Below are 13,785 nucleotides of genomic sequence, written 5' to 3'. Positions count from 1 at the left end.
CTGTATAGGAGTCTCCCCACTTGAATGCAATCAGCATGTGCACTCCCACTGACACACACGCCAGAAACGGTGCAAAAAGGGGGAGGAACAGGTCCAGAAACGAAACGGGATAATCCTCACTTATGCACATCCTGGTGATGTGCACGGCTGGCCCAAAATGGAACCCCCATGTAAGTGGGGATTCCCCTGTACTACAATTCCATGGAATGCAATAAAATCTAATGTAAGAAGAAATAAGCAGCACTAAAAACACAATTAAAAATCATACAGCATCTAGCATAGTGCGTTACAATTACTATAACAAGCTGAAAAATCATTAAGTGCTCCACTAAGATCCTCAGCAATTTTCAAGGGGTCCATGGGGGGGGGGAGGTTTGGGAACCACCATTTTATAGGAATATGGGAAGCTTATAATGAGTTAAACCACTGGTCCATCTAGCCCAACAAGGTGACTGGCAGGAGACAGAAAGGAGCTTCTGCATGCAAGTGAGATTGCTCTGTCACATGTGTGATTTATTTTACTGCAACTAACAGGTAAATCCTCAACCTACTTGTCATTCAACAGTCAATGGACTGTAGTCAGCTAAACAGTTCCATTAGGACAAGAGCTTTTGGCTGCGCAGCGGAATTTCCCTGCCCTCTCCTTTCCCACTATCTGAATCTTCTCCAGAGGGTGGGGGGTGGGGGAACCCAGAATATATTAGGAAGGGGACACATGAGGGATGTATGAGTAAAGGAAGCTCCATTGTGTGGCCAAAAGTGCTTGTGCCAGTGGAAATGTTTGGATGCTCTCCAAGTATCCTAACGCAAGTCCAAAGCTCACAATAATCAATTTAGGAATAAAGGCTTAATATAGAAAATGCACAGTAGAAAGAAATGCTGATAAATCTGATTATAAATTTGCAACATCAACATGGGAAGCAATTTTTGAAAGAGAGGCTCAGGATACGATAGCAAAACAATGTTTGTGCATTTTACCCATAAATAGTATATCCTTTTTCTAGCATATCATCTGCATTTATTCATGCTGCAAAATGAAATTCTACAGCATGTATAAGTACTCTTGAACAGGCCAAATACAGTAACAAAACAGCCAATGGTGTCAACTTGCACAAAGAACTTTATCACATGCAAAGGAGTCTTTCTCTTCTCCACCCTGCAGCTCCTGCTCCCACCCTTCAAAAACTCCTCTGGAGATTTAGGAGAACTTGTCAGAACATATTTGATGGGTGGGAAAAGAGAAGGGACAAGTCCAATTGCATCTGCTGGTGTGATGTTTGATCTCACCCATAGGACACAATCCAGCCAAAGTTAAGCAGTTTAAAGTTCTATTACTTCCCCGTTGATACCAATGGAATTAGAAGTGCTTAGCTCTGGAACATGCTTACAAAATTCCAAAACCTCAGAACTTAGAGCTTACACAATTGTAACATTGCCTTTTATTAATGGGATAATGAGATCAGAATAGCCTCAGCCTAGCTCCCGTATATGAGCTCCCTGCACACTCCCGCCCAGTGTCTTCACTAAGCTAATAGATAAGTCAATACCAATGCTAGCCATGGTTATTGCTAAGCACAGTTTGTTTTAAAACCAGGTTTGAAAATTGTTAAAGAATCCTGATAAAGACCAAACCCTGGTTACAATTATGTTGGTTAGCAATAGTTTAAGCTACGAGTGCATTTAGCACATATGAAGACTGGGCCTTGGGAGACAGAATGAATGCTCCTGCTCCCTTAACCATGGCTAAGAGGTGGGCACTGTTACATCTGAACTGACCTCGTGGCTCCATTATACATGACAACAGCTGTAAAGAAACAGGAAGCACTTCAGTAGAACATCAAACTTACATATGATCCACTTCTCCATTGTATCCAGAGACAGGTATTCGCATGGCATCTGTTTGTAAAAACAAGCTGTCATCAGAAAATGACACATTGCAATCTAGTTAATACATGAGCTCTGGGTACAATATTTTAAACAAGGCTGATGAAATAATAACAGCTCTCTAAGTGAAATCATTTATTTAGGGAAGGGCTGCTTCAGGGTTACAAAAGGGTTTAAAGTACACTTTCAGGGCTTCTCCACGTTTGCTCTAAACCAACTCTTCCTGATCCTTTGTGTGGGCACACCCTGGAAAGGCACGGTCCATATGCTGGGCACAGTTCTAACTCTAGGAGCTTATGGTACATCTTTTTGGTTCCAGGAACAAATGGACAATCTATGCTATGACCTAGCAGCCTGATGAGGCACACAGATCAAAATGACCTTAAATGATCTGAGATCCACTTGTTACTCACTCTGGCTTAGAGGCAGTGGGAAGACAGCTGGAGGACAGGTAGAGTAAAACTCATGGGAAGGTTATTCAAACACTAGCAAGAGACTATTATTGGGCCTACTCTGTGGTGAAGCAACTATTCTTCTGCATCTTCTCAGTGTCATTCAGCAGAGCTTTGGAAATCTGGCCCAGGGGCAGATGCAACAGAACCTTTGGTATAATGCTGCAACACATTTGCAAGACACTTTGAGGACAAAGTTGCCCATATCCATTATGACAGATGCAACAGAACCTTTGGTATAATGCTGCAACACATTGGCAAGACACTTTGAGGACAAAGTTGCCCATATCCATTATGACTTATGACTCCACTTCTTGTCCTGTCACCTTCCACACGTCCCTCAGAGAAGGCAGATGAAGAAGGGTCTCTGATGGTGAATGAAGTTCAGGTAGGTTCATATGAGCAGAGGTAACCCCTGAGGTATTGGGGTCCTGAGCTGCATAAGGTTTTATATATCAAAAACATAACTCTGAATTGAGTTTGGAAAATAATTGTAACTGGCACAGTTGTGACAGAATTAGTGCTAGACACTCAGATCAGAGTCAGAAATCTGGCTGCCAAATTCAGTGCTAGCTGCAGTTTCTAAACCATCTTCATCAGCTGCCCCACATATAACACACATGGCAGTAATTAATCTAAAGGTTACTAGAGTGCAAACAGCAAAAGTTAGGGCCATATCTGGGCCACCAGCTGATGCTGATGGAAGGCACTGTGTGCCATTGAGGCCACTTGTGCCTTGAGTAACAGTAGATCCAGAAGTACACCCAAAATGCACACTTGTTCCTTCGGGGGGAGTCTTGCCTCATTATAAACACACACACACACACACACAGAGAGAGAGAGAGAGAGAGAGAGACAAAGACAGAGACGGAGAGAGAGAGAGAATGAATAACCTGAGCTGGGAATTTTCAAAAGCAAACCTCACAAACTTTAAGTTCCACAGAATTGAATTGAATCAAAGTAAAGTATCGTACTGTGTCTGACTGTGCAGGATTAAGCATTGTGCTGGGAGCGCTGATGAGGCTCAAGAGTTGTGCGTTTCTCCACTGGTCAGCTGAGAGGTTTCGTCGAGGATAGACCATCTGGAGTGAGATTAGGGCATCTGAAAGAGCCTAGAACACAGTAAATACAAACATATTGTTTTGAACGATTAGCAGTTAAGTACAATAAATACAATTTAATGTTCTTCTAATCTATTCCATTATTACAGTACTCTCAAGCATCTAATGGTCATGTATTTCATGTCTATCCAATGCTGTATGAGACAAATGCTGGGACTTGATATATTTTTTCCTTGCCTCACATACTTGCAACCTTTGCCAAAGGATTTTAAAATTTAAAGTATTATTTTAAAGTGCAAATTGCAAGTTCTTAAATAACTAGGTTGATATTAGAGAATTTGGATATAAGCATGTTATCCCTACAGTAAATTTCTACGCCGAACCAATGTATCCACCAGACAGAAAAGCCTCCTTTAGCTAAATATATGTAAATGAAGAACCCATTTGATCATTTCTCAAAGACTCGAAGCATGCTTCAAACTGTCATGGGCATGGCATATCTTATTTCCTACTCTGCTTTTTTTGCAAGGATGGGGATAGTCATGACAGAGTAGGACAGAAAGGAGCAACACTGGGAAGAAGTGAAGATAACAGACCTCAGGATTTTGTGGAGAATGTACATGGGCTAAAAGTGGGAAGTTTATATGCACGGTCCCCTTTTCAGGTGTTCTAATTCTGAGAGGGCCTGAAGGGGAATTCTAAGTGCATTCGCCTGAATGTGCTTAGAATCCCCCTTCAGACCTTCTTTCTAAGTATGGGAAGGTTTGAAATAGTATCGGTGTGCAGGGAAACACTGCAGCAGGGATTGTGCATGCACACCCCCAACTTGACCTTTTCAGGGCCACACTTGTGTCTGAAGAGGTGGTTTGGTGTGCTGGTACCTTATTCCCACACTTAAGCCTGCAATCCTATGTTCACTTTCCTGGGAATAAGCCCCAATGGATTCAATGGAACTTTCCTCTTCTAAGCAGACATCTTCAGAATTGCCATTAACCTCACAAACTATCATGGGTTTGGGTTGTAAAAAGGACCCTATATGGAAATATCCTGAAGACTTTTCCATTATACTGCTAAATGAACTATTTAATTCTTTTAAATGCACACAGAAAGAGGGGAAAGCTTGACAATTTTATTAAAAACTGCTTATCCTCAATTTTCTATTTTTTTAAAAAAAAACTTATACACATTTATTTTCAGAAAAAAGGGAGGAGAGACAGTCAGACGAATGGTCAGAAAGAGGAAAAAGGCTTATACATACTTTACTATGTGGTACAAATTCCTCCATCATCTTCTTCAGAGGGTTCTCATAATCCACAATCATCTGGCCAAGACGTGGGTATTCCCTATCACTAAAAAAAGCAACAAACGAGATTAAGGAAAATGCACTGTATAACATGCTCCCAATCCTCACAAAAAAGGGATTCAGTGTGCAATGCATTTTTACCTTGCTCCATGTGTCATCTCATGAGCATAGTTGTACAACCCTATGATGGCCTTCCGCTCTTCAATCCGAGACAGCAATATCATTAGTGTTGTGTAGGTTATGATTAAATCTAGGTAGTTCTTTGTTAAATCAAAATTTACAGTCTAGAAATGAAATACAAAAAAAGGTTTTGTATTGTAACAGATTACTCATATCATCGTCAAGTTCTAATCCTTCATACATTTCATATGCATTTGAAAAGTCTCACACAACTTAAAATTAGCACCTATTAGCACCTATTAAATGTAGAGAAGCACCTCAAATATATTATCTTTCTTTACTGTATTTACTGTAGAACATTCTAAACACTAAAATGTGTAATAGGTTAGCACAACTCAATGGACTCACTCTTAGAGGACTCCAGGCTGAATGGCCTTTTCAGATATTTCCAAGAATTATGTTAGAAAGCAGTGCATACACAAAGGACCAAAACTCCCAGTCAAAACTAATACATTGGAAGTGAGCTACGGCATCATTTGACCATTTTCCACCTTTACTGTAATTTAGAGGAATAGGTCAAGACCAATGTTTAAACAGCCACTTCAACTCCCAGTCCATTTCCAGGCACAATTCTTAGTATTTGTATTGATTTATAAAGGCCTAAACTATTTAGGTCATTTTATCTCAGCTGCGCAGTGTAATCCTATGCATGTTTACTTGGAAGTAATTTCCCAATGTGTTCACTTGCGCTCGCTCCCTAGTAAATGTATTAAGAATTGCAGTTCAATTGACTTTTTAAAAACTTTCATGGACTTACAATATCAAAGAAGACTTGGCAAACATCAATAGTGTTCAGCAATTCACAGACATGGTCCTTGAAAACAAAAAGAGAAAGGAAAAATCTGATTGCATACTGAAAATATTACTGGACATTTTTTCCTGAATTTGGAAAAAAAAACAAAAACACACCCTCAGCCAATAACAGCAATACATTTTTTAAAAAACAATTTTTTAAAATATCCATTACTTTAACATAGAAAGCACTTTTAAAAACTAATTCATAATAAATTATTTAATCTGCACTCAATGGTTGTGAAATTCTATCAAGGCCTGCAAGAGCAGCTGAACTGTACTTCAGGTGCCTTACCTTAAATTCCATAACATCAACAAACGTGAAGTAATATAAAGCCAGATTCTTCAGAATCTCTGATTTCTCTTTCTGCAGCTGAGCAAGCTGTTGCTACAAATCAAACACACACACATATAAACTAAACAGTTCTTGGAAATAAATGCATAATTTTAAGAAAGCCAAGGAATCATACTTGCAAGAAGCAGGTACACAATTTTTTACAGTGATCAAATGTTTAGTGCATTTCTCCATGGTTGTGATTTTAATATATGAACAAACTATGGGGCACAATTCCTCCTGCCTTAAGCTCAATAAGTCACTCTCCCTCCCATTGATGTAAGCATCTACCATTCTGCTGGCAATTGTCAAGAAAACAGGAAGCCAGTGCACTGCTTCCCCTTCCTGACCTCTGTCCAAGCCAGACTCTGACCTGGAGAGGGAGGGCTAGATGGGCAAGTAGCAAACAAGCTAGCTTCCCATTCCAGGAACTGGCAGCACACTGCTGCACATGCATACCTCCCTATCCACATGGGCCAAGGGGCAGAAGGTAGAAGCAAGGATACACTTTTGGGCTATATGCAATCCTTCCAAGCATGTTAAGAAAGTGATGGTGCCCACATTCTGCAACTAAACGCTTCTTTTAATAAGCGCCAACTACCAGCTAATTAGTACACATTAGTACCAAAATTATTAACTATAACTACTAGAGATTAGAGAGTGTTAAAAAGGAATTGGTTATACGAGTAATTAGCCAAAGCAAAACCATTTATGAGCACAAATCAGCATGAAAAAAATAAGGACAGATTTCTTGAGGTGGGAAAAGAGGTGACAGCAGAGTTTACAGATTTTACTACAGAGAAAACAATACGCTTTAAATTCAGAACTTACCAAAAAGAATATCCAGGCAAAGCCACGTTAAGCATGCAAAATAAAATGTAGATACAAACATAAAATACAGTCACGGTTCTTTAAGCAGTCCCATATAACACAATATACATTAAAACACAAGCAACAAAAGAAACAAAGATGAAAAAGAAGCAAGAGGATAGCGTGTTAGACACTGGTGAGGAAATGGAAGAGAGACTATGAATACAAGGATATTCAGTAGTTGTAAAAGTAGATTTTCACACAGTATTTTTCAGCAGTGCTCAAATGTGTTATTCCTGAGGGATACAAACTAATCAGTAGAAAGGGAAAGAATAAAGTTACACAAAAGACTAGGGAAGAATTAGAACATCTTTCAGCTTCCTATATTAATTTTTAAAAAAATAATTTCATGCCCTTCAAATGTATAAAGAGCATTTAAAAAACACACATCTATGCCACACAGTTGTGAGCATGAACTAGATAGACAATGTCTTCCACAAAGTTATACAGGGATTTTCCCTGATATTTTCATTGATAAATATCACACTTTAAAATTACATTCTTCCATTTGACATTAATAGAGGGAAAAAACTTTTACCCAAATTCAATTTTCATTATACAGATATGGATCACAAAAATGGAAAGCATTCCCTGTTTCATAAAAAAGCTGGTTCTCACAGTCAACAGAACTATGAAATTGAAGGTTGGCATCTCATGACTCCTGGCTACTGTAAAAATGAAAAATCCTGCCCACTCTAGTTTTTTGTGTATCTACGTCAGTGTGGCCATCCATTTCTACTTTGTCTTTACATAGACATCATATATCCATGACAAAGCAATAAGAACATTTCCAGCACAAAATAGACTGGAGTCTAATGGAGCTGGCAGGCAGCATATTTATGTAAAATAAAATTTACATATTTTGCATGTAAAAGAACGTTCAGCATAATCTATGTTTAAATAGTATGTAGAGCCAATTAGACTTCAGTGTATTTTGTACAGTGGTACCTCGGGTTAAGTACTTAATTCGTTCCGGAGGTCCATACTTAACCTGAAACTGTTCTTAACCTGAAGCACCACTTTAGCTAATGGGGCCTCCTGCTGCTGCCGTGCCGCCGGAGCACAATTTCTGTTCTCATCCTGAAGCAAGGTTCTTAACCTGAAGCAATATTTCTGGGTTAGCGGAATCTGTAACCTGAAGCGTATGTAACCCGAGGTACCACTGTACTGGAAATGCTGTCATTGCTCATGTCTGGGTCTATGTAAGGAAGAAATGCATGACCAGTTCAACTACTTTGATACCATAGAATAATCAAAATATTAGAAGAGGGTGGCATCAGCAACAGAATCTTGATAAAAGTTTGCCTTTTGAGAAAAATGAAAGGTAAATATTGCGTGCCCAAATTCAGGAGGGTCTATATGGTTCTCCAACTCATGAACACATAAAAAGTCTAATATGATTAAAGGCCTTTCCACAATCACCTTCTTTCATATGCCTCTAGCTAAATAACTCTCCCTTGATATATATATCACTTATATCTCAATCATACACACACATTCTGCAATTGGATAACATCATACGACATCATACTGGCTAGACATAAATAAGAAGGGGGGGGGATCAAGGAAAAGACACTGAAAGACCACACTGAGCATTATACAGCATAATACAGTAGCGTAACCACATTAAAATGTACACACTTTTAGACTGGTAATGAAACAAAGAGCAGTTAAGTGTATCAATGTACATTATTCAATCTTATGGCTATATCCTTATATGTTATAGTAGAATATTTATACAGAAAAGTATCAAAAATTAAGGTTGTTTTCTGAAAATATTTATCACTCAGTGAAGAAATATTTATTTCACCAAAGCTATCAAACCACTCAGCCTTTTACCAGTTTTAAATGTTTTATGCTTTTTATGTTTTCTGTAGTCAAAAAGCAAGACTGGTAATTAATTCAACTTTAAACAGTATTTATTTATACCCTTCCCGAATTAATGTTACTGATGCTAGTCATTACATGCCTTCAGAAAGGGGGCTGATGAACCAGAAAGGGGGCTGATGAACCACATCTCAGACTACCTGTAACGATTTTTTTCAGGAAATTTTATCCAATTAGATTTATAAACTACGCCAGCCCACCTGCAACACATGCCAAGATTCAAAGAACCACAAAACCAGTCCTGTGATCCCAAGAGAGCTTTAGACTCACACACACCCCTTTTCTTTTTAACCTCTCTGGCCTCCCAAACACTGCATGACACACTGCTTTTGAAAGGGAGGAGGACTTCAATAGTAGTTTTTTTTGGGGGGGGGGGGAATTAGCTGGAAATTCAAGTGCAACAGGAATTTCACTTACCACAACATGTGTGATGACAGGTATGAGTCATCCCACCAATGCTAGAGCTACAGAGGTGTGTGATCACTTGGCAGTTGAATGATGACCACCTTTTCCCCAACATTAGGAGAAAAACTTGCAACTGGTTGGCTGCTGAACTGCTACGGAGCCTGGAGCATCCCACCAGCATCTCCGCTCCCACTTTTCCAACTGCAAGTTTGAAACAGGGCTGGGGTCTGTCCCTAGCCTTATACATCAGACAGATAGCATACCAGAAGTGAGTGTGTGAATGTTATATGTACAGTGGACTCGGCCTACTGTACATATAACCTATAACCTAGGACTGTATGTGAACAGCACAAGTCACAAGTCCTCAGGAACAAAGGTTAATACAAATTATTGTAATTAGTATAATTAACCCTGTTCTTTTTTTTTACAGTTCTAATACAATCAGATATCTGACTACTATTCTGTTACCATTGCTGAGAACCAGCTGCTTTTGGTCCACTGTCAACTGGTGGTAGCCATTCTCTCAGGCTACGTGAACTATTTCCATTTTAGCTGGTTCTACAATACAGCTGACTATAACTTTAAAAAATGTTGCCCGAGTTTGTTTTTTTCCTCCTCCTTCCCCATCCCTTTTTCACTGAGTGTTATATCTTTCATACTGTAAGCCTGAGGGCAGGGATTCTCTTACTACTAATCATTGTAAGCCCCTCAGAGAGCTTTTCCAGTTAAAGTACAGGGCAAAATTGCTTTAAAGAAGCAAGCAAGTAAAAAGTGGGCAATATTCAATGGGTTGTTTGGTTATTTTCTATCCCTATCTAAAATTCCACTGGGCTTTGTGATTCAACACATCTTTTTGGTCTCAGCACCGAGCTGGGGTGTATGTGTTGAGGGTCAAGGCGGATTAGTCAGTCTACATGTGGGATTTCAGATAGATTTCTAAAAATTGCCTAAGTAGGCTAGTTGTCCAATATTCCATCAAATAATATCAGTATTGTTCTGCAAGTTACGCTGCCAGAAAAAATGCAAATGTTTTAAATTATTCATTCAAGATCTTGTCTACAGGATTTCAACCTAATATTAAAATAAAGCTTAGATCTTTAGTGTTACAGCAAGTATTCCAGAATGGCTCATTTGCATGCTTAGCCTGAGGGCTTCTCTTTAAATACAGATATAAACCCTATTAAAGTACCATCTCAGCTTGCTCCTAGTTAAACAGCAACTGATTGTTTAAAATTATTTAACACAATCCTGCAAGAGAGAGTTCAAAAAGGGGAAGATTTCAGCGGTTTTGCTTTTAAGAGAGCTGGAGTACAGAAAGCATCAGGAACCTAAAACAGCTCAATAAAAGAAACTGAGAAAATCAGAATGGGGGGAAGTGTACCTCAACTCTTTACATCACCACAGGTTTTAGCTTTTCAATTTTCTTATAGATAAGACAGATGGCACACCAGAAATATGAACAACCCCCAATGTAAATATTACAATCGCACACTTACTACAGTTTGATTCCAGGATATCCTAGAGCAGAGCTTTTCAACCCCTTTGAGTCCACGGCTCCCTTGATCACCTACATTCTTTCCGCAGCATCCCTGTGGGGCTTTGGAACCCAGTTATGTCACCCCTTGCCTGCAGAGCTGGCAGCCCCTCATTCCTTTTCAAACACCCTTCCTTGTGGAGTGTTCCCTCAGCCTCCTCTCCTATCCCCTCTCCTTGGGAGTGCTTCAAGCAGCTGTTGCCACTGACCCCAGTCTCTGAACCACCCGCCCCAGAGAGAGCTGTCTCCTCAGGGGCCTGGGAAGAGGATGCTTTGATGGCCTGACAGAGACTGGCCAAAGGTGAACATGAGGCCAGAACTACACCTTGGGAGGCAGCAGTGACAGCAGCGGGTGCTGCCAGGCCTGCATGGTGGAAAAGCTCCCCTTCAGCACTGGGTACTTAGCTTCCAGGCAGGCCTTGCACACAGCAAGCACATGAAAGGCCAGCGCAGCATCTGCCTGCCAATCCTCCCACTTGTCTGTTCATTCCCAACAGCAAGGTCTGGTGGACTGGCTGGCTGGCCTCCCTCACCTGCTTGCTTGCTTACTCTAAGGCTCGCTGAGCTCATGGTAACCAGTATCCCCTGGCCCACCCCAGAGACAGCATTCGCTTGGGGAGCTTGTAGGCAGGGCTGCTGCAACAAACAGTTGTGCAAGCCTTTGGGAAGCAGAGACATGAGAGGGCATCAGAGGGAGGGAGGGAAGGAAGGAGGCCAGTGTTGCCTGTGGCACTCCTGACCATCATTCAGGGCACCCCAGGGTGCCACAGCACACTAGTTGAAAACCAGTCCTAGAGCGTAAGAACTCTGGATGAACTGCTTATTCCCATACTACTAAGAGTCCTTAGATACCTGTCCTTTTACATTTCTTCCCTTTACCCAGCTCTCCAAATTATTCTTATCTCATTAGGCAATGTTCTAATTGCTGTAACCCACCCTGGGACCTTGGGGTGAAGTGTGGGTAATAAATAATAACAATAACTACTGCAAATTCCTTTCTGCAGTTTGTACCATAACTCAAAAAACAGTTTCACAGTCCAAAACTTATTTCTCATTTTCCTTTATAAAGTTGCAACTTTCTATTATTTCTATCCAAAGAAAAAACTTTAATTCACCTACAATCAAGCTACATTAAGGTGTGCATTAGATTTGATGGCACATTTACATTCGCCAGCAAATACTTTTTTTGGTTTTAATTGTACTCTAGATCCTGATATTCAATTATGGGAGTTCTATACCTCACGGGAGAAAGTCAGTATTTAAGAACTATAGGAAGATCCTGACACACACAAAAGGGGAACTGACAGCATCTACCAACACGCTTCCCCACAGGGAAAGACACTTTCACTCAATTTCTCACACTTCAAAACAAAGTTTTGAATACTTAGGAGGCATTAACTCAGGCATCCCCAACCTTTGGCCCTCCAGATGTTTTGGACTACAATTCCCATCATCCCTGACTACTGGTCCTGTTAGATAGGGATCATGGGAATTGTAGGCCAAAACATTTGGGGGGCCAAAGGTTGGGGATGCCTGCATTAACTCAAGCTCTTCCACCTTTGAAAATGATGCTTTTGTTGTTAATTCTTGTTAATTTCATAGAATTCATGTCTGATACACAATATTAAACAGGTACAACTTGTCTAACATAGTCCTAAAATAAGCATTAGCTCTGTTCTAAAGGATACAGCCACTTTCTTTAAATTTACCCTAGTTGAATACTTTCTTTAGATATCCATTTTTCATGTTTTTGTTACAAGTAAATATTTTTTATGCAAATTGGAAACTAAGTTAATAATGCCCATCTGCTTAAAAAAACAACAACCAAAGATCCATGTCTGGAACAGAAAATTGCTACTCAAATCAGTAGAACTTCAACTGTCAAATATAAATTTATACTGAGAGGTATCCAACAAAGTAGTTCTGTTAGTGGAAGGATTTCCGTTTGTGCAACGGAATTTTCCCGCCCTCTCCTCTTTCTGCAATACCTCCCACACCTGCTCAAGTCTGCTCTGGAGGGTTAAGGTAAACCCCAGAAAGATTGGGCAGGGGCAGAAGGTGGAAAGGGAGGGAGGGGAAATTATGTTGTGCAGACAGAAGTCCTTGTGCCAACAGACCTACTTCATTGGATCCCACCCACTGCATCCTTCTGATCCAAAGAACTCCGAGCAAAAAGAGGAAAAGTATTATTGCTATTCTGTGAACTCTTGTGCAAGACTTCTCATAGAACAGTATCACAGTTGCATTGCATTACTGTATGAGAAACAAGGTGAATGAGGAAGATACAGGCTCCAGTGGATTATAAAAAAAGTATTGAAAGTGCTTGTGTAAAGTCTTACATAAGAACTTACACAAAAAGGAAGGACTTCTCTGGATTGGAGCTCACTTTTCTTACATTCTTCCACTAAATCAGAAACAACCCTTCCATGAGCACATAATACTCTCTGCTAGCAGAACACTTTTGGATCTAAGCCATTATGTTTAAATATATGATGTCACATATGAAATTGTGGGTTGGCAAAATATCTCTGCTTAGTAACTGGCACTGTTTGACATTTGGCAATCAGTATCACTGAAATAAAAAGTACTAGGTGTATTTTAACGTTACTTAATAAATGACCGTAAGAGAGGAAAGAACACTTAAAATTACCAGTGCTTAGTAACTGTATTGGAAACTTGAATTCTCAAGCACTCATGCAAACTATTGCATGCAGAGAACATGCAAACCCATTACCTGCCTCCCCTTTCCACCTCTGAGAAGAAAACAAACATGTAAAAATATCTTCCTCTCAATTCTCATTATAAAGAAATCACAGTTAGTTTATGAGTTTACTGCATTACAACTAGAATTCAATTAATGTTGTAAACAGTCTTAAATTGCTTTGATCCCATTTTAATTCAAGACATGAAAGTCAATGTAAAAGGAACAACATGGCAGCAGCAAAACCAAATTATCTGGGGACAAGCAAGGAAACTGAACAAGGCAGAGATGAGAAACCTGTAGACCTCTAAAAAGTTATTGGATTCCAACTCCTATCAGCCCCAACCAGCATGGCCAGTAATAAAGAATGATGCCAGCTGGA

The 13,785-nt window shown here is 39.9% G+C and overlaps 1 protein-coding gene across 4 annotated transcripts in view; it reads right to left on the bottom strand.

The window, feature by feature from the left end:
• Nucleotides 1–13,785, bottom strand: part of NCKAP1 (NCK associated protein 1) — a 50,462-nt gene that overhangs the window by 26,526 nt on the left and 10,151 nt on the right. For 2 of the 4 annotated variants that reach the window (XM_081023541.1, XM_081023543.1), the window contains 6 exons: nucleotides 5,968–6,060; nucleotides 5,638–5,694; nucleotides 4,842–4,984; nucleotides 4,656–4,746; nucleotides 3,311–3,448; nucleotides 1,848–1,896 (listed from right to left, as the gene is read on the bottom strand). In XM_081023541.1, the coding sequence (XP_080879667.1) occupies nucleotides 1,848–1,896; nucleotides 3,311–3,448; nucleotides 4,656–4,746; nucleotides 4,842–4,984; nucleotides 5,638–5,694; nucleotides 5,968–6,060 (571 nt within the window). The remainder of the gene's footprint in view (nucleotides 1–1,847; nucleotides 1,897–3,310; nucleotides 3,449–4,655; nucleotides 4,747–4,841; nucleotides 4,985–5,637; nucleotides 5,695–5,967; nucleotides 6,061–13,785) is intronic. The other 2 variants (XM_081023542.1, XM_081023544.1) reach the window with 1 other exon arrangement.

This window comes from Podarcis pityusensis (assembly GCF_964106645.2).
Source record: "Podarcis pityusensis genome assembly, chromosome: 1".
In the NCBI taxonomy this organism is placed as follows: domain Eukaryota; kingdom Metazoa; phylum Chordata; class Lepidosauria; order Squamata; family Lacertidae; genus Podarcis; species Podarcis pityusensis.
Note: the sequence above shows the minus strand (reverse complement) of the source record. Positions and strands in the feature narration are given on the sequence as shown.